We start from the raw sequence: 19,512 nt of genomic DNA on the forward strand, positions 1-19,512 counted from the left end.
ACCAGGCTCCTCCGTCCGTGGGATTTCCCAGGCAAGAATACTGGAGTGGGTTGCCATCGCCTTCTCCGAAGAAAGGAGATAGGGAGGGATAAAAGAAAGAGCACAGGCTTTGGGCCCGACTGGCTGGAACCCAATATCAGCTCTTCCACCTGGATGTCACTTATCCTGTTTGGGACTCATGTTGTTCTTGCTGTTCAGTCGTTCAGTCATGTCCAACTCTTTGTGACCCCATGGACACAAAGCACACCAGGCTTCCCTGTCCTTCGCTCTGTGGGACTACTGGGACTCACAGTTCTTAGTTGTTCATCCATTTATTCAGTAACTACTTTTTAAGTGCATAATACGTGCCAGGCTGTGCTCTGGGTACTTGGCATGTATCAGGGAACAAAACAGGCCCCAAATTGAGCCTGAGGCATGGGGAGCTCACATTCTAAAGGAGGGAGAGAGACTTAGAAATAAGCCTGATGCCTGAGTGGTGTTTCTATAACGGAGATTACAAGCTCTCAACAGGTTGTTGTGGTGATAACAAGTGACTGTACCTATCCAGCATGGAACACAGCAGGCATTTAATAAAGTGTTGCAATTACTCTTTAAAAAAATTGCTCCCAGGGACTTCCCTGGTAGTCCAGGGGCTAAGACTCCTTGCTCCTAAAGCTAGGGACCCAGGTTCGATCCCTGGTCAGGGAACTAGATCCTGCATTAAGCAACTAAGACCCAGCATAGCCAAATAAATAGATATTAATAAAATAAAATAATTTCTCCCAGGTTTCTCTAAAGCTTTTAAACAGTAAGCATGAAGTTTGCATCTAGAATGTGTTCATTTATTTGTTCAGTAAATAACCATTGAGCTTCCATTGTATGGTAGAACCCGCACTAGGCGCCTGGAATAAAAACAAATATAGGATCCAGAAAAGAGGATCCCTGCCCTGAGCATTCCCCGGGCTGCCTCTGGTGCACATATTCTGGTCCAGTGTACAGTAGAGGGGAGCCCTTTGAGCGCACAAAGGCAGAGTGTCCTTGAAGTTTAGGGTTTCTGTGAATCCGAACAGTCTACTTCACTGAGGATGTCTTTTTAAAATTTTATTGAAGTATAGTTGATTTACAATGGAATGCTAATTTCCTCTGTACAGCTCAGTTATATACATGTATATTCAGTTATATAACTCAGTTATATACATATATATTCTTTTCCATTATGGTTTGTCACCAGATACTGAATATATTTCCCTGTGCTACACAGTAGGACCTTGTTGTTTATCCATCCTATATATAAGTTTGCATCTGCTAATCCCAAACTCCCTCTCCACCCCTCTCTCGCCACCTCTCCTTGGCAACCACCCTGTTTTGTTTCAGATATGTTCATTTGTATCATATTTTAGATTTCACAGATAAGTGATATGGTATGGTATTTGTCATTCTCTTTATGACTTACTTTGCTTGGTATGATAATCTCTAGGTCCGTCCATGTTGCTGCAAATAGTATTACCCTCTGCAAAAGAGTATTCCACTCTTGATGGCTGAGTAATATTCCTGTGTGTGTGTGCGTGTGTGTGCGTGTATCACATCTTCTTTATTCATCTCTTGATGGACATTTGCGTTGTTTCTGTATCTTGCCTATTGTAAATAATGCTGCTTTGAGCATAGGGGTGCATGTACTTTTTCGAATTCTAGTTTTGTCTAGGTATATGCCCACGGGTGGGATTGCTGGATCGCATGACATCTCCTTCTTTAGTTTTTTGAGGAAACTCCATAATGTTTTTCATAGTGGCTGCAATTCACATTCTCACCAACAGCTTTGTAGAAGGGTTTCCTTTTCTCCACATCCTCTCCAGCATTTATTATTAATATCTATTGACTTTTTGGCAATGGCCATTCTGACTGGTGTTAGGTAGTACCTCTTTGTAGATTTGATTTGCATGTCTTTAACAATTAGCAACGTTGAGCATCTTTTCATTGCTTATTGGCCATCTGACAATGTCTTTTTAAATTCAATGCATCCCAGTCATGGCTGGCGATTCTAGGAATGCCATGAACCAGGATATGGAGATTGGGGTCACTCCCAGGGACCCTAAGAAGATTCCCAAACAGGCCCGAGATTACATCCCCATTGCCACCGACCGCACGCGCCTCCTGTCAGAGGGCAAGAAGCCGAGGCAGCGCTACATGGAGAAGAGTGGCAAGTGCAACGTCCATCACGGCAACGTCCAGGAGACCTACCGCTACCTGAGCGACCTCTTCACCACCCTGGTGGACCTCAAGTGGCGCTTCAACCTTCTTGTCTTCACCATGGTCTACACCATCACCTGGCTGTTCTTCGGGTTCATCTGGTGGCTCATTGCTTACATCCGGGGTGACCTGGACCACGTCGGGGACCGGGAGTGGATCCCTTGTGTAGAGAACCTCAGTGGCTTCGTGTCTGCCTTCCTGTTCTCCATCGAGACGGAGACCACCATTGGGTACGGCTTTCGGGTGATCACGGAGAAGTGTCCGGAGGGCATCGTCCTCCTGCTGGTCCAGGCCATCCTCGGCTCCATCGTCAACGCCTTCATGGTGGGGTGCATGTTCGTCAAGATCAGCCAGCCCAAGAAGAGAGCTGAGACCCTCATGTTTTCCAACAACGCCGTCATCTCACTTCGAGACGAGAAGCTCTGTCTCATGTTCCGGGTGGGCGACCTTCGCAACTCGCACATTGTAGAGGCCTCCATCCGCGCCAAGCTCATCAAGTCCCGGCAGACCAAGGAGGGCGAGTTCATCCCCCTGAACCAGACCGACATCAACGTGGGCTTCGACACGGGGGACGACCGCCTCTTCCTGGTTTCCCCGCTCATCATCTGTCACGAGATCAATGAGAAGAGCCCTTTCTGGGAGATGTCGCGGGCCCAGTTGACCCAGGAGGAGTTCGAGGTCGTGGTCATCCTGGAAGGGATGGTGGAGGCCACAGGTGAGCCTCCCCAGCTCCTTCTCCTCCCCAGCCCCTCCCCATCCCCTCCCCAGCCCCGGTGATCAGACCCCTGCTGATTCCAGAAGGTGCAGCCTGAAGGCGGCAGCTCAATCAGCCCCACCCCCCAAATGGTGATCTTCAGGATGGAATTACGAGAGCAGATAATGTGTGTCGGGACTTCCTGGTGGCTCCATGGCAAAGAACCCAATCCAGTGCAGGAGATGTGGGTTTGATCCCTGGGTTGGGAAGATCCCCTGGAAAAGGAAATGGCAACCCATTCCAGTATTCTTGCCTGAAAAATCCCATGGACAGAGGAGCCTGGTGGTTTACAGTCCATGGGGTTGCAAAGAATCAGACACAACCAAGCGTGCATGCACACACACACACACACACAAAATGTGTGTTGAACCCCCTCCCCCCCAATGTCTGGGCATGGTCTAGACTCTAAGTCACAGTAACTCATTGAGTGAGATGGTTTTCCTTCAGGTACAGGTGTAGAAACAGAGACAGAGGTAAGCGCTCCTAAGTCACTGAACCAGGATGCAGGCCAAAGCCAGGTGACCCAAAGCCTGGTTTCCAACAGGCTACACCACCTGTCCTTCCCTCCCCAAAGGTGTCACCCAAAGGGGGTTCTGTGAGCACATGACTTTGAGAAACTGAGTTGAACAAAGGTGAACAAGCTTCTTACAGGAGGATGTGCAGGTCTTTACATGTGAATCGCCACCTGAGGCAAGGACAGGGTGAGTCCCAAAGTCACAGAATCCTCTTCTGGGAGAGACTCCCAAGTCCCACACCCTTAGGCCCCTGTGGGGCAGGCTGTCCCTCAGCTTCCCTGTGGAAGTGGCTCTGTGAACACGGGTGTGTGCAAAAGACAGTGCATCACACTCACACGTGTCCGGCCAGCACCTCCCTGCCCAGTGACTGACTCATGGCAGCTGAGCACTTCCCGCCTCCCAGCTCTGTGTGGGGCTCAGGGAAGCCAAGGCCTGGGGGAGCCCATATCCCCACCACACTCCCTGGGCAAGGGAGCCCCACTAACTGTGGGCCCTCCTCTGCTTCCCCCTTCTTCCTGCCCTCCTTTCTCACTCACAGAGGCATCTGAGCACCTGGCCTGGCCCTAAGGATGACTCATAGAAAACTCACTGGAGCTGAGAATATATATGTTTTTCTAATCTGGCAACAGCACTGGAGGGCTGGCTTCGACCCTGTTTCACAGATGTGGAAGCTGCTTCATGCAGACAGGAGGGTCTATTGTATTTGGGGCTGTCACTCAGGCATCTAGAGTTTGTCAGCCACACCACACTGCCCCCTATAAGGTTGGGGGCCTTGCATAAAGGTGGCCAAACAAGCCTTCCTGGCCTCTCGGGGGGCTGGGTGGGCAGCTCAGATGGGGCAGCCACAGACAGACCTTCCTGAGTGGAGCAAAACCTCTGGGGTGTGAACAGGCTCCAGGGACCCAGGCAAGGGGAGCTGCTCAACCGTCTGCCGGGGACCCAGGCTGGCCAGGCAGCATATGGTGGCAGCCGGGGAACCCCTGGGACAGGACAGGGGGGTGGACTCTCCTCCCACCGCTGGGAGCTTGCAGGTCACGCCATCCTTGGAGCCAGGGTCAGACCAGAACATGGGCTGAGATTCTGGAAAAGAGCTCCTTTACGAGGCCACAAAGGTCAGCTCGGGAATGTGGGGAAGGTAGGAAAGCAGTGCCTTACCATGCTTCTCCTCTCCGCCGGCCCGTCACTGCCACTCACTGACCTCTCCCAGCGTGGCTCCTCAGAGTCAGGTCCCTCGGTTGACCTGCCCTATCTGGTTGCCCTCCTCTCTTCCCATGGCCTGGGTTACTCTAGTTCTGCAGGGAGGAAAGAGAGGGAGACTGCCACCCACATGGGCTCTGATCTCAGCCACTTTAGGAGCTTGGTTGCCACATTCATGGAACCAAGCACAGGCTATGCGTTCAGGCCGAGGTTTGACCGGCGCAGCTCTGTGCAGCCTGCACGTGTGAGTTTGGGCAGGTTGCTCAACTCACCAGCAGGATGAAGATAACAAACCTCAGAGGCTCACAAGGGAAGGGGTTAAATGATGAAACGGAGGGATGTATGTGAAGCACAATGCCTGCCACCCAGAGCGGCTTCTGTCCTTTCCAAATGCATTGCAAGCTGACTGCCAGGCACACTGGTGGGTTTCCAGTCATAGAACAGCCCCCTTCTAAGAGGTGGGATGGAAGAAGGGCAGGAAGACCCCAGGGGGCTTGGTCCAAAGCACCCACGGAGTCCAGTCTCGCTGTGTTTCCTGAATTCCTCAAGCCTGCAGATCTTTGGCTTGTGTCTGCACTGGTCAGTGCCCAGCATCGGTTTCTACACCTCTGCTGAGCTGGGGGTTGTCCAAGGACCGAGGGGAGACATCTGGAGCAGGCGGGACCCCGCGAGCCAAGAGCACGTGGGGTCCACTGGGGTTATCTGGCGGTCTGTGGGTCTGGGGTGCATGAGACCCCTGCCAGAGAACACTTAAACTGGGGAGAGGGGGTGCTGAGCAGACATTTCCTTCAGTTTTCAAAGAGCACAAGCCAGGACCTTCCTCAGCCGAAAGATTAAATATCAGAAAACTGCTTCCCTGTGACCCTGAGGACAGAGGCGTCCTCATCCATAAACAAAGCTGTCCTCTCTGGAGAGAAAGCAGCACCTAAAAATAACATAGGCAAGCCAGGGCTGAGCCGACAGGGAATGGGGGCATTGGAGCATGCTCCAACCAAGGAGCCATGCTGTGTGTGTGTGTGTGCGCACACATCCGTGGGGGGGGTGTGTGTACACACGTGTAGGCTTTTGCCCGTATGGATCCACCCCAAACAACTCCGTGTATTCTAAATGCCTGTCAGCTTCTCTGGGTTGAGCCACTCTGAATTTATCTTTGTTCAAACTTTCCTCATCTTTTCTTATCTCGGTCTTCTAGAACTTAATGCATGTTCAGGAACCATGTCCATTCCTGAATTATTCACTCCCGTCTCTAGGAACCTACTCCACAATCTTGCATTGTTAATTTCTAATTTTCTGCCTCCATCACACCTTGAGCTCTTTAGGGCAAGAGTTGTATCTTATTCAGCTTTATGTCTCCATGGTGCTTAGCAAAGCTGATATTCAACATATGCTTGATGAATGATTGGGTGGATAATTGGGTGGGTGGATTGATGGATCAGTGATGAATGAATGGATGGGTGGATGAATGGATGGATGATGAAAGATGATGGATGGATGGATGGTTGGATGAATGGATAGATGATGGATAGATGCACAGATGGACAGATGGATGAAAGATGTTGAATGGATGGATAGAAGGATGATGAATGATGGGCTGATGGATGGATAATGGATGGAAGGCTGTGGCCACTCCTAATACATGTGCCCTTTGTGCACCCAGGCATGACTTGCCAAGCACGGAGCTCCTACATGGATACTGAGGTGCTCTGGGGCCACCGGTTCACACCAGTCCTCACCTTGGAAAAGGGCTTCTATGAGGTGGACTACAACACCTTCCACGACACCTATGAAACCAACACGCCCAGCTGCTGTGCCAAGGAACTGGCAGAAATGAAGCGGGAAGGCCGGCTCCTGCAGTACCACCCCAGCCCCCCACTGCCAGGGGGTTGCGTTGGAGCAGAGCTGGGTGCAGAGGCGGAGCAGGAAGGAGAGGAAGAGCTTGAGGGTCTGAGTGGGTCCCAGGAGACCAAGGACTCTGCGTGAGGACGGCACTCTCCCCGTGACCTCCCCTCATTCCCCTCTGTGCTCCCTTCTCACGAGCACAGAGGCTGTGGGGCTGGGGTCGAAGGGCTGAGTGGGCTGGGTTGTGTGAATGTGCTGAGTGTGCTGTTTTGGGGGTGGGGGTAGCCAGGAGCCTTTAAGGCTCTGTAGGGAGGAGTAGTAACTGAGTCTTGGCACCTCCCAGCCCAGGATCTACTGGAGCAGGTGGCTTCCAGCTGGTCCCCATGGCAGTGCTGTCTCTCCTCCCTGGCCTCTGTCACACGGGCTAAGGGCCAGACCAGGAGGGCTTGTCTCACAGTGAAACATCCAGGTGACCTCTGTCCTCACACCTCTCTCTGCCAACTGGCCCAGATCACCTTCCTCTTGGGGTTTCACAGACCAAGCGGCAGCCCCCTCCCGCCGAGGGCTGACACCTAGAGAAGGCTGCTGCCCCCTTCCCCTCATTCCAGCCATCGTGGAGCCTGTTGTGGATTCAGGGTGGGAGACTCTCCAATCTGGAGGCTCCAATCCTTGGTTCCCAGGGGAGCTCACAGACCTCAGTGGTTCGGGTCACATAGAATTCCTTGCAAATCTGCCACCAGTGACCACTCAGAGCGCTAAGGCCCTCACCGCTGGATCTCAGCATTACCTGTGAAGTGTGTGCTTTCCCCGCTGTGTTCTGCGGGTCCGATGTAGCCTGCAGACCACTGCTCTCCTTAGGGTGATGTTTAGTCGGGGGTCACTTCCTGGCCGCCCCAGCCATACCGTGCCTGCACCTCCCACCAAAGAGAGAACCCCAGCAGCTGGACCTGTGCTAGGACATCTGGCCCCAAGAATCTCAAAGTGCTTCTCACCTTCACTGTGGTTTCCCACATAGTCTCGGAGCCTGTGGTGTGATCCATCCAGGGAGAATGCTGTGGCCAGAGGGCAAGATGAGCCAGTCGGTGCTGAAGCAGGGAGGGGGAGGGAAGACACACAGAGAAAGGCAAACAAAACCTGAATTTTAAAATGAGCAGTGGCACCAGCTGTCACCAAGATCGCTGACTTCAAGCTTTGCTACCAGGTGAAGCAGGGACGTGAAGCCCAGGGAGAAGTGCCTGCAGGGCTGGGGCCACCTTCCAGCCGAGGTGGGGGACTCTGAGCTGATGCTGCTGCCCTGGGTCTCCTCTCCGACAGGTGGGGGTCTAATGAGGTGGCTGGGCTGGGAGGGCAGGAAGGATGGCCAGAAAAGGGGGGTGGGTGCCATCCCCACCTTGCAAACGCGGAGAATCAGAGAAGGGGTGAACATTAAGAGAGCGCTGAATGGAGAAGAGTCTTAAAAACAGCAAGGCATGAGACTTCCCTAATGGCCCAGTGGTTAGGACTCTGCGCTTTCACTGCTGAGGGCTGGATCCCTCTTGGTGGGGAACTAGAATCCCGCAGGCCAAGTGGTGCTGCCAAAAAAACCAACAATGGCAGAAGGCTTTCCCTTTCAGCCAGGAGGCGCAGGAAGAGGACGGACAGACGCTGCAGCTGTCATGGTGATGGGGCACATCTGGTGTGTGGAGGCTGACAGGCTTCCAGTCAGCTGACCTAGACCTGGAGAGATGTCAGAAGTTCCAGCCACAGAACTGTGGAGGCCTCCCCACCACCATGGCAGAGCTCTCGGCTGACCTTTGGAAAGGGAAGCCTCTTTCTGCCCCGGGTGCAAAGCACCTCCCCAGGGAGTAAGAGTAGGAAGTTAAGGCTGAGCCAGGGGGACTGGCTTTGGATCGCAGGCTGGGTTTTCCAGGTGCTGGGGCTGCAAAGAAGAGGAGGCAGGCGGCCACACTCAGGGGAGGGGACCCAGTTCTCAGGCAAGGGGCTGGATCTGGAGAGGGGGCGCCGGGAAGCAGGGAGGAGCAGGGTGTTCCTACAGGCTGGCCCTGAGTCCTGACTCCAGGCAGGCATCCCTCTGTAATGAAGCAGGTCGTGGAGGGAACCAGGAATGGGCTGGAATCCTGTCCTCCAGGGAAAGGAGAGCGGGCAGCCTGGCACACTAAGATTAGATGCATTGGGGTCTTGAGCTATAGCTGGAACTGTGAAGTGCGTGCCCATCCTCAGCCCACCAGATCCAAGGCTTGCACTGCAGGACTGTTTTGTTTCCCTCCCCTCCACCCCACCAGATCTAAATGCTGCCTTCGTCAAAACCCATCAGTGCCTGCAGGTTTAGAGCGCTCAGTGAGGCAGGTTAGCAAGGATGGGAAAACCACAGGAGAAGCAGGCCTTGCAGCCGGGCTGGGTCCGGGCTATTTCACACCTGCCTGCACCTAGCAACCCCAGGTGGCCACGTGAGTCACTCCCCTGTGTCCTAGCTCTGTGGTAGCCCCCACAAATCCAGGCCACATCATGTTTCAGCCAACTGCAGACGTGGTGGAGCCTCAGAAAAGAAGAGATCAGCACCATCCTCTTGAAAAGTCCCCAGAGGGGCCAGAGCCCCCTGCACTGGTATGAATCGGGTAGCAATCCCACTGTGCACCTTAGCTGCTGTTTCTCAAGAAAATTCAAAGGCAAGAAGGCTGCCTTTTGTATCCCTAGGCAATCCTTCTTGGTGACCAACTGATCAAACTAAAGTCTGAAACACTCCACAAGTCATTTTCTGATAGTTCTTCTATCAACAAAAACTCACTCAATGTAGAGTCTGATGAAGGTTGGAACCTCAGTGGATCACTTTAAAAACACTGAATCTACCCACAAGCCACCTATGAGTCCCAGCCCTTAGCCACACGGTTCTTAGCCCACATATCACCTCTGATGGGTCACAGAGAGGTGAGCCAGGCTGGCTGCGAGGTGGCTACTCACAAGCCTCAGCATTTCCAAAATCCCAAAGAACATTCTCATCGGTCAGACCCTAAAGCCTTGGGAGCTAACTTCCTGCTTCAACTTCTGTGTGCTCTGGAACCGTCCCCTGTAAGGGTGAAGCCTCCAGGAGCTCAAAAGAAGGTAAGTCCCCTCCACTCATCCTCGCAGCATCCATCTGACACCTGCTAGGTCTCCGTGGCCTTGCCCAAAGACGCCCGTTCCCAGGTCAGGTTGAACAAGCTTTGCCCATGACTCTACCCTCCAGACGCCACCCTCCCTGTGCAGTCAGCCCACTTCCTGTCATTTCCTTCTGCTGGTCGAGGTCCTAGCTGCAGCAGCTGGCCTTGACGGAGGAGAAAGAGCCCTCATCCATCTGGAGAGAGCTCTCCTGCTCGTGATCAGTAATAGCCAGCACCTTCTGTCACACTCTGGCCCCATGCCTGCCTTCCATACAGGCCTCAGCCCTGGGTCTTCTGAGTATTGAAAGCCACAGACACTTGAAATTTCTGTATTGAAGTTGCCCCAAACTAAAACAACTCCCCCTCCCTCTTAAGTTGCCTGCCGTCACCTAAAAATATGCCCTGAACACATCTTTGGGCAAACACCGTTTACTGTGCACCGGCTTTGTGCCCGTGGGTTAGGTCCTTGCCTGGAAGATGGTGGGTGATTCTCAAAAGCCTGCTGAGAAACGCTTAGGAACCCATTGCTGCCAAAGAGATAACTGAGGTTCAGAGATGTTAATTCCGTTGCTCAAGGCCATAGATAGTCTAAGGACCATGGGGCCCAGAGCAGAGCCTCCCAAACACAGACGGGCCATCATCCTGCATAAACCCCTGCCCCCAGGGCAGCTCCCGAGCTCCCTGGAAGGAAGGAAGGAAGACAGCCCCACCTCTCCTGGCCGCCCCTGTGTGCTGTGCTGTGGACGTCAGCTTCCATCCACCAGCAACGTTCTCCCACGGCAGGACAATTGGGAAACACCTTTTTCTGATTCTTAGGGAATTAATGAGCTGTGAAAAGAGATTAGATGGGGAATTATTGCTTTGGGGAAGAAGCCACTTATTCTGCTCAACTTGGTTTTTGCTAAACACATCTCCTTAAACTCCTATGTGAAATCTCTTCCTCCCCGTGTAAGACTTGTCAATCTTCTCATTAAAAAGAACAGCATTGCACTGCTGAAAATTCATCCAATAAAGTGGATTTGATCTTACAGAACTCTTCCTCATTTTAAGTAGATAGCCGTTGGTTGCCGTTCAATTCACTGCCAGTTTAAGCAAACGTGTCCTTCTTGTTTTCAGTAGTGCGTGCACTGCTGTGGCCGACCCTTTGAGCCAACTCTTTGGACTGTAGCCCTCCAGGCTCCTCTGTTCATGGGATACTCCAGGCAAGAATACTAGAATGTGTTGCCATTTTCCTCCTCCAGAGGATCTTCCTGACCCAGGGATCAAACCCACATCTTCTGTGTCTCCTGCATTTCAGGTGGATTCTTTACCTGCTGAGCCATCAGGGAAGCCCCTAGAAACACTGTGTGCATGTCAAGTTGCTTCAATCGTGTCCTACTCTTTGCAACCCTATGGGCCCTGGCCCACCAGGTTTCTCTGTCCATGGGATTCTCTAGGCCAGAATACTGGAATGGGTTGCCATGCCCTTCTCCAGGGGTATCAGTATCTTAATTGCAGTGGAGGTGATAGTCTGGGCAAGGTGGGGAGGAGGAGACAGGAATCAGGGCTCAACCTCCAGACACAGAGCAGGGCGAGGTCGCCATCACCCAGAGCATGCAAGCTATGTGCCTTCTTCTATTAGATCATTCATTCCATCCCCCACATCATTCTCACACATGTTTTTACGTTAAATATTCAGACTACACTACCTAAATAATGAGTGTCTAAAAGAAATCCCATGGATACAGAGGAGCCTGGCAGCCTACAGTCCATGAAAGTCATACACGACTTAGCAACTAAGCAACAATGTGAAGTACCGACCTTAGAGAGTCCCTGCACTGACTGCATTCATGGCATTAATTAGCACAGATTGATACCACTGAATGATGGGGGAAGGACGGGGGAAGCTGGGATGTGTCTTATGGGCAAAGGACTTCAGGATTTTCAAGGGAAGGAAACAGTTTCTGCTGAGGATGTCATTAGAGGATTTAGAATTGCCTTCTCTTCTGCTCCAGTCCCCTGGATGGCAGCTGAACAGCTCAGATCTACAAAGGAGGTTAACAAAAAGATTCCTCACTTAAACCATTCCAAAAGGATAAAACCGCTCTCTGGGGCTTTGATTTAAGACAAGAAAGTTGTGGGAGCCAGGGCAACCCTGATGTGTAGAGGCATCTCGCTGGTCTGACTCTGTGGCCCGCCTGTGGTGATCAGGCATGACTTAGGCTGGTCCAGCTGCTCTGACAAACATACCACGGACCGGGTGGCTTAAACAACAGACATTTATTTCTCACAGTTTTGTAGTCTGGGGAGTCCAAGATCAAGGCTCCAGGAGATGTGGTGTCTGGTGAGAGGCTGCTTCCTGGTTCACAGACAGCTGTGTTCTCACTATATCTTCTCATGGAAGGGGCGAGGGTGCTCCTCAGGGTCTCTTTGATAAGAGCATTTGTGTCATTACTGAGGGTTTCACCCTCATGACCTGTTGTTCAGTCGCCCATTCGTGTCCAACTCTGTGAGCCCATGGACTGCAGCAGGCCAGGCCTCCCTGTCCCTCACCATCTCCTGAAGTCTGTCCAAGTTCATGTCCATTGCATCTGTGATGCTATCCAGCCATCTCATCCTCTGTTGCCCTCTTCTTCTGCTCTCAAGCTTCCCCAGCATCAGGGTCTTTTCCAATGATTCAGATGACCGAAACACTGGAGCTTCAGCTTCAGCATCCATCCTTCCAATGAGTATTCAGTGTTGATTTCCCTTAGGATTGACTGGTTTTATCTCTTTGCTGTCCAAGAGACTCTCAGGAGTCTTCTCCAGCATCACAGTTCAAAGGCATCAATTCTATGGTGCTCTGCTTCTTTACGGACCCTCATGACCTAGTCAGCTCCAAAGGCCCTACTTCCTAGCACCATCACATTAAGGGTTAGGATTGCAACATATGAATCTGGAGTGGACACAAATATTCAGTTTGTAACAAAGCACAAGCAGATTAGCGCGTGTGACCGAGACAAAAGCAAGTGCAGGGCCTCTAAATTAACCCTGGGTAAAAGCACCCGGTGAGACTGAGGCTGAGACGGCCTTGTGGTGATGGTGTGACATAAAACACACACACACAAGTCAGGAAGTCCTGGGAACCATTGGCTGTTGGCCTGTGGGGATGTCTCTTCACTGGGGATCGTACTGTAAATACTGTTCGCATCAGAAGGGAAACTGCAGGACTTCCCTGGTGGCTCAGTGGATAAGAATTTGCCTGCCAATGCAGGGGATGCAGGTTTGATCCCTGGCCCGGGATGATTCCACATGCCCAAAATCCCTAGAACCTGTGCTCCACAAGAAAAGAAGCTGCCATGATGAGAAGCCCATGCATCGCAGCAAGAGAGCAGCCCCACTCACCGCAAGTAGAGAAAACCCTGAGCAAAAGCAGCAAAGACCCAGCACAACCCAAAATAAATAATTTAAAAACTCCAAGTCAGGTGGGGCAAGAACCTTCAGTAGACACATTTGCCACTCACAGCTTGGATTACAATTTGGGGAAGGAGGACTACACACCCGTTTCTAGTAAAAAGCAAAAATCTGAACATTATGCTCCAAAAACTCACCTTTGTTTAGAAGGTTCAGGCTTTGCTTGTACCAGTCAGAGCAGCAGTGTGAGATGTGTGCCCGCGCATCCCTTTAGTCCCTTAGGCCAGCCATAAAGGGTTCTGGGTTCCTGACGGCAGATCAGTGTCAAGAAAGGAGTTTCAGAAACAGAAACATTTTTCTCTAAGGAACTGAGAGAAAAGACTTTTTCTTTTAGGAACTATTTCACTTTCACTGAGAAGCTGCTGGTATAATAACCTGGATTCCCTTAGAGGAGACAAACATCGGAAATCTCAAGGGAGGAATTAATGAGGGTTGGGTACACGGTACTTGGAGCATCACTGGTCTATCCAGTGCAACAGTGTAAGTGGAGAAATCCAGGGATGACGGGTGAGGCTGCTGGTCGTAAGAACGTGGTTGATAAGTACACGCATTAAGGATCCCTTTGCGTGCACACTCCAAATGTCGTGTTCACATTCCGAATCTCCTCTTAAATAACCATGCCCGTGGATCATGTGGCATTTCTATTTTTAGTTTTCAAAGACACTTCCACAGCCATTCTCCATAGTGGCTCTACCAATTTACATTTGCACCAACAGTGTAGGAGGGTCCCCTTTTCTCCACACCGTCACCAACATTTGTTTGTAGATTATTTTTTCACATCTTTTTTTTTTTTGGCTGCCGTGCTCCATGGCTTATGGGGATCTCAGTTCCCTGACCAGGGGTTGAACCCAGGACCACAGCAGTGAAAGTGTCAAATCCTAACCACTAGATCACTTGTTGGTAGACTTTTTGGTCATTCTGACCAGTGAAGTGATACTTCATTGTAGTTTTGATTTGCATTTTTCTAATAATTAGCCATGTTGAGCATCTTTTGGCATTTACACACTACTATATGCAAAATACGGCTTCCTTGGTAGCTCAGTTGGCAAAGAATCTCCCTGCAGTGCAGGAGACCTGGATTGGATCCCTGGGTTGGGAATATCTCCTGGCGAAGGAAATGGCAAACCACTCCAGCATCCTTGCCTGGAAAATCCCATGGACAGAGGACACTGGTGAGCTGTAGTCCATGGGGTCGCAAAGAGTCGGGCATGACTGAGTGATTAACACTACATATATAAAACTAGAGAGCTAATAAGGATCTACTGTATAGCACAGGGAACTCTGCTCAATGCTCTGTAATGACCTAAATGGGAAAAGAATCTAAAAAAGAGTGGAGATATAGATATGTATAACTGATTCACTTTGCTGTACGCTTGAAACTAACACCACATTGTAGATCAACTCTATGCCAATAATTTTTTTTTTAAAAAAGGAAAGTTAAAAAAAATTTAAAACTAAAAAGTATTAACCCCACTCACAGATGCAGTCAGCCCTGTGTGATGTGACCCTTCTCAGCAGTGACCGCTTTTTCTCCTAAGCTGAGGAGGCAATCAGCCGTGGTCATTTAGGAATTCACCCACCATCTGTCTGCTCACAGAGGAAGAGTCCAGCTGGGTCTGGCCCACGGAGACAGATGGGAACCAGGGGAAGGATGTTTGCCGAACGCAGATGTACCTGATGGGCAGAAACCTGGCTGCTTACCTGCCTGCGGCTCCCATTCGGGGACAGCGCGGGTTCAGCCTCCTTCTCTTCAGGGTAAGTGCCAGATGAGAACTCTGCCTTGCGGACATGCCCTACCTTCAGGGGTCCCAGTGGCCTTTCCACTAGGAAAGAAGAGAATCCCGTGGAGGAGCTGTTCTTCTCCACAAGCCTCCCAGAGTACCAGTGGGTCCACAAGAGCAGGAAAATCTGGACCCAGGTCCATCCTGACCACTCCCTCCAGGCTCCGTGGAGGTGTGCTAGGCATTCCAACACCATCTCATCGGTTAGAGGTTAAAAACTATGCATCAGGGCTTCTCTGGTGGCTCAGTGGTAAAGAATCCTCCTGCCAATGCCAGACACACACGTTTGATCCCTGGTCCAGGGTTAGATCCCACGTGCCGAGGGACTGAAGGAGGAAACAGACAGAGCTGGACTCCATTTTAGGCCAGGCTGTGAACATTAGGCTACACGCATGGTCATCCTCCCAATGGACTCTGAATTTTGTGCCCAGTGTCTACAGAAATGGCATATCAATGGAAAACCAGACCCCCCAGATAAAAGAGCCTCAGGACTTGTACTTGGACTCTGTCGCCTAAAAGAATATGCTAATTACCTCTGTAACAGAACAAAGTCATAAATTCCATTATGTTTATCGGGATATGACCACAGGCCTATTGATAAATGTCCACTGTTTAACCATCTAGGCTTATGACACATGAATCATGGGTTAACTTTGGTCGTATTTCTCTTTTACCTTGTCCAGACTAGTTTCAAGGAATTTGGGGAGGTGGGTTTGAGCACGTACACATAGGGTATATAAAAGGTTTTCACAAAAACTGGTTGGGGTCCTTGGCTAAGAGGAGACTCTGCCTCGGGCCCACCGGTGTAATAAACCGCACTCCATCATCTGCATTGTCTTTCTGAGTGAGTTTGTTTCCCGGAACGTGGCTACAGCAAGACAACTAAGCCCAGCCCATGCCCTACAACCACTGAGCCCACCCCTAGAGCCCTTGGCCCGCAACAAGAGGAGCACCACAGCTAGAGAGTCAGCCCTGCTCCTCTCAACTACAGAAAGCTCGCGCGCAGCATCGAAGACCCAGCACAGCACCACAGCTAGAGAGTCAGCCCTGCTCCTCTCAACTACAGAAAGCTCGCGCGCAGCATCGAAGACCCAGCACAGCCAAACATAAAAAAACAAATAAATAATTTTTGAAAAAAGAGAACATGAAGAAAGCCGTCCTCCTGCATGGCCCTGTCCTTGAGCTCTTCCCATTCATCTCACGCACACAGCAGGCTCTCTTCTCTGCAACATTTGCAGGTAGCATCCGAAAGGGAAAACTTGCCTCTTTTCAAAGCCTTTAAAGTTTCCACTTTAAAGAAGGAAATTTCACTCCGTAAAGGGCTGCTCGCGTGCATGAAATGCGTGCAACACCTCAGAAACTGGCATGTGTGACGCCCACAGAAACCTGGCTCTCACTCTCTCCAGATCCCTCCCCTCTGCAGGCTCTCCCTCCCCAGTTTCAAACCTGAATACAGAGACGCCCACCCTCTGCCCACCCTCCCCACCCCCTTCCATAGTTGCTCCCTAGATTTGTTTCTCTAAAGGCTCCTCCAAGGATATTAGGCCCCAGGTTAAACTTACTTCCTTCTCTGCCTATGATGATTCCGATAACTTTGCATTTAAAACAGCAACTACACTGAAACCTTTACAGATGAAAGGGGTTAGGAGATGCCTCTATACGAGTGGAATTCGGATGTCCCCAGAAGTCTTTCTAGGCATCCTTTCAGGCCAGACACAATTCGTAATCACTTCCTCTTATGAGCACCTCCTAAGTTCTGAGCATCCTGCCAGGAACTAGCTTCTGCCCTTTAGAAACCCACAGCCAAGTTAAATGGAAGTTGCTCTCAGATTCATCACACTGACCACTCATCTCAAATCTGTTTATAGACACAGAAATGCCCATGTTGGTGACTAGAGGAAAGGACGAGGTGAAATACATGAACACATTCATGAAAAATTATCGAAAGACTCCAAATGCAGGAGTTGGCTATAAAATTAGTGATTTGCCATCAAATGAGTATTAATGATTTAGCACATGTAGAATATGCTATTAAAAGGCATTCCATGCCAAACCTTCATACCCTCCACACCGATCACTTTCAGATCATGGTCACTGTCTTCAGTTTATTCTATAAGGAACAAGTCTGAGTATTGGGATTTTTCTTGGCTTCCGCCAGGCTAACACATTGACATGGACTGGATCCATGCACCTTTTTTTCTGATGTTATGATTGTGAGCACAGTTTCTAGGTTGTTTTTGATTCTACAAGTGAAAACAGGAATGACAGCCTTTCCTCTACAGACCAGGAAAAGCTCTGGCCACCCTGCTCCCTGCCTTGCAGCCTCTCTCCTTCACATCCCTGAGGACGGCCAGAGGGAGGCAGTGTTTCCCAACAGGAACCTCAAGGCCACAGAGGGAGCCAGTCCTCTCACACACCCAGACTTGAGCAAACTCCACTGAGCACCCGTACTAGGCAGTGAGGACACCGTGGACCCAGCACGGCACTCAAGGCTGGAGTCTCCACACTGTGCAAAAGACACAACTTTTGTCTTCAAGGAGCTTCCATTCCAGCAGAGAGGCAGGCACTCATCCAATGAGTTCACACAAAGTGTGACTCTTTTGTCTGTCCTGTGTATATGCTGCAATCAAATAATAAAAACATATGCCAGGGAATCTTCTCTGGTTGGCAGAAGTGGCATTTGAGCTGAGATCTGAAGCACGAGAAGGACTTAATCAGGAAGAGTCAGTGAAGAAAAGCCCTCAGGGTGGGATTGCTTTGAGGAAGACTCACACTGTGAAGACAGAAAAATGTTCTGGAAGACCTAAAGGGAAGGCGGAGGGCACTGTCTGGGGCAGAGGGAAGGTGCTGGGAGTCGGCAGCTGGAGGGTGGCAGGATCTGGGCTCAACAAGGCTCCATGGTGATGCAGATAACAGTGTTGCTGGGAAAAGCCAATTCTGACTCCAAACAGTTGGAACTGTTTCTTTGACTTGCTTTTTTGTTGCTGTTGTTAGTATAACCATACATAATCAATGCAAAGAAATAGAGGAAAACAATAGAATGGGAAAGACCAGAGATCTCTTAAAGAAAATTAGAGATACCAAGGGAACATTTCATGCAAAGATAGGCACAATAAAGGACAGAAATGGCATGGACCTAACAGAAGCAGAAGATATTAAGAAGAGGTGGCAAGAATACATAGAAGAACTATACAAAAAAGACCTTCATGACCCAGATAACCACCATGGTGTGATCCTTTACCTAAAGCCAGACATCCTGGAATGTGAAATCAAGTGGGCCTTAGGAAACATCACTATGAACAAAGCTAGTGGAGGTGCTGGAATTCCAGTTGAGCTATTTCAAATCCTAAAAGATGATGCTGTGAAAGTGCTGCACTCAATATGCCAGCAAATTTGGAAAACTCAGCAGTGGCCACAGGACTGGAAAAGGTGTTTTCATTCCAATCCCAAAGAAAGCCAATGCCAAAGAATGTTCAAACTACCACACAATTGTGCTTATTTCACACGTTAGCAAAGTAATGCTCAAAATTCTCCAAGCCAGGCTCTAATAGTACGTGAACTGAGAACATCCAGATGTTCAAGCTGGATTAGAAAAGGCAAAGGAAACAGAGATCAAATAACCAACATCCGTTGGATCATCGAAAAAGCAAGAGAGTTCCAGAAACATATGTACTTCTGCTTTATTGACTATGCCTAAGTCTTTGACTGTGTGGATCACAACAAACTGTGGAAAATTCTTAAAGAGATGGGAATACCAGACCACCTGACCTGCCTCCTGAGAAATCTGTATGCAGGTCAAGAAGCAACAGTTAGAACTGGACTTGGAACAACAGACTGTCTCCAAATTGGGAAAGGAGTACGTTAAAGGCTGTATATTGTCACCCTGCTTATTTAACTTATATGCAGAGTACATCATGCAAAATGCCGGCTGGATGAAGCACAAGCTGGAATCAAGATTGCCAGGAGAAATATCAATAACCTCAGATATGTGGACAATACCACCCTCATGGCAGAAAGTGAATAAGAACTAAAGAGCCTCTTGATGAAAGTGAAAGAGGAGAGTGAAAAAGTTGGTTTAAAACTCAACATTCAGAAAGCAAAGATCATGGCATCTGGTCCCATCACTCATGGCAAATAGATGGGGAAACAATGGAAGCAGTGAAAGACTATTTTTGGGGGGCTCCAAAATTACTGCAGATGGTGACTGCAGCCATGAAATTAAAAGATGCTTGCTCTTTGGAAGAAAAGTTATGACCAACCTAGACAGCATATTAAAAAGCAAAGACATTACTTTGCCAACAAAGATCCGTCTAGACAAAGCTATGGTTTTTCCAGTAGTCATGTATGGATGTGAGAGTTGGACTACAAAGAAAGCTGAGTACCAAAGAATTGATGCTTTTGAACAGTGGTGTTGGAAAAGACTCTTGAGAGTCTTCTCAAGGAGCAGCTGGACTGCAAGGAGAGCCAATCAGTCAATCCTAAAGGAAATCAGTCCTGAATATTCATTGGAAGGACTGAATTTGAAGCTAAAGCTCCAATACTTTGGCCACTTGATGTGGAGAGCTGACTCATTAGAAAAGACCCTGATGCTGGGAAAGCTTGAAGAAGGGAAGAGAAGGGGATGATAGAGG

At 49.8% G+C, this 19,512-nt stretch overlaps 1 protein-coding gene across 1 annotated transcript; it reads left to right on the top strand.

Annotated features, from left to right (window-relative positions):
- Window positions 1-2,002: 2,002 nt before the first annotated feature.
- KCNJ5 (potassium inwardly rectifying channel subfamily J member 5) lies at window positions 2,003-6,672 on the top strand. Its single transcript, XM_005896984.2, has 2 exons — window positions 2,003-2,941; window positions 6,350-6,672. Exons 1-2 carry the CDS (start codon window positions 2,005-2,007, stop codon window positions 6,670-6,672), a joined length of 1,260 nt encoding a protein of 419 aa, XP_005897046.1. The 5' UTR covers window positions 2,003-2,004.
- Window positions 6,673-19,512: the final 12,840 nt, after the last annotated feature.

The sequence above is a fragment of the Bos mutus genome, chromosome 29, assembly GCF_027580195.1.
Source record: "Bos mutus isolate GX-2022 chromosome 29, NWIPB_WYAK_1.1, whole genome shotgun sequence".
Taxonomy (NCBI): domain Eukaryota; kingdom Metazoa; phylum Chordata; class Mammalia; order Artiodactyla; family Bovidae; genus Bos; species Bos mutus.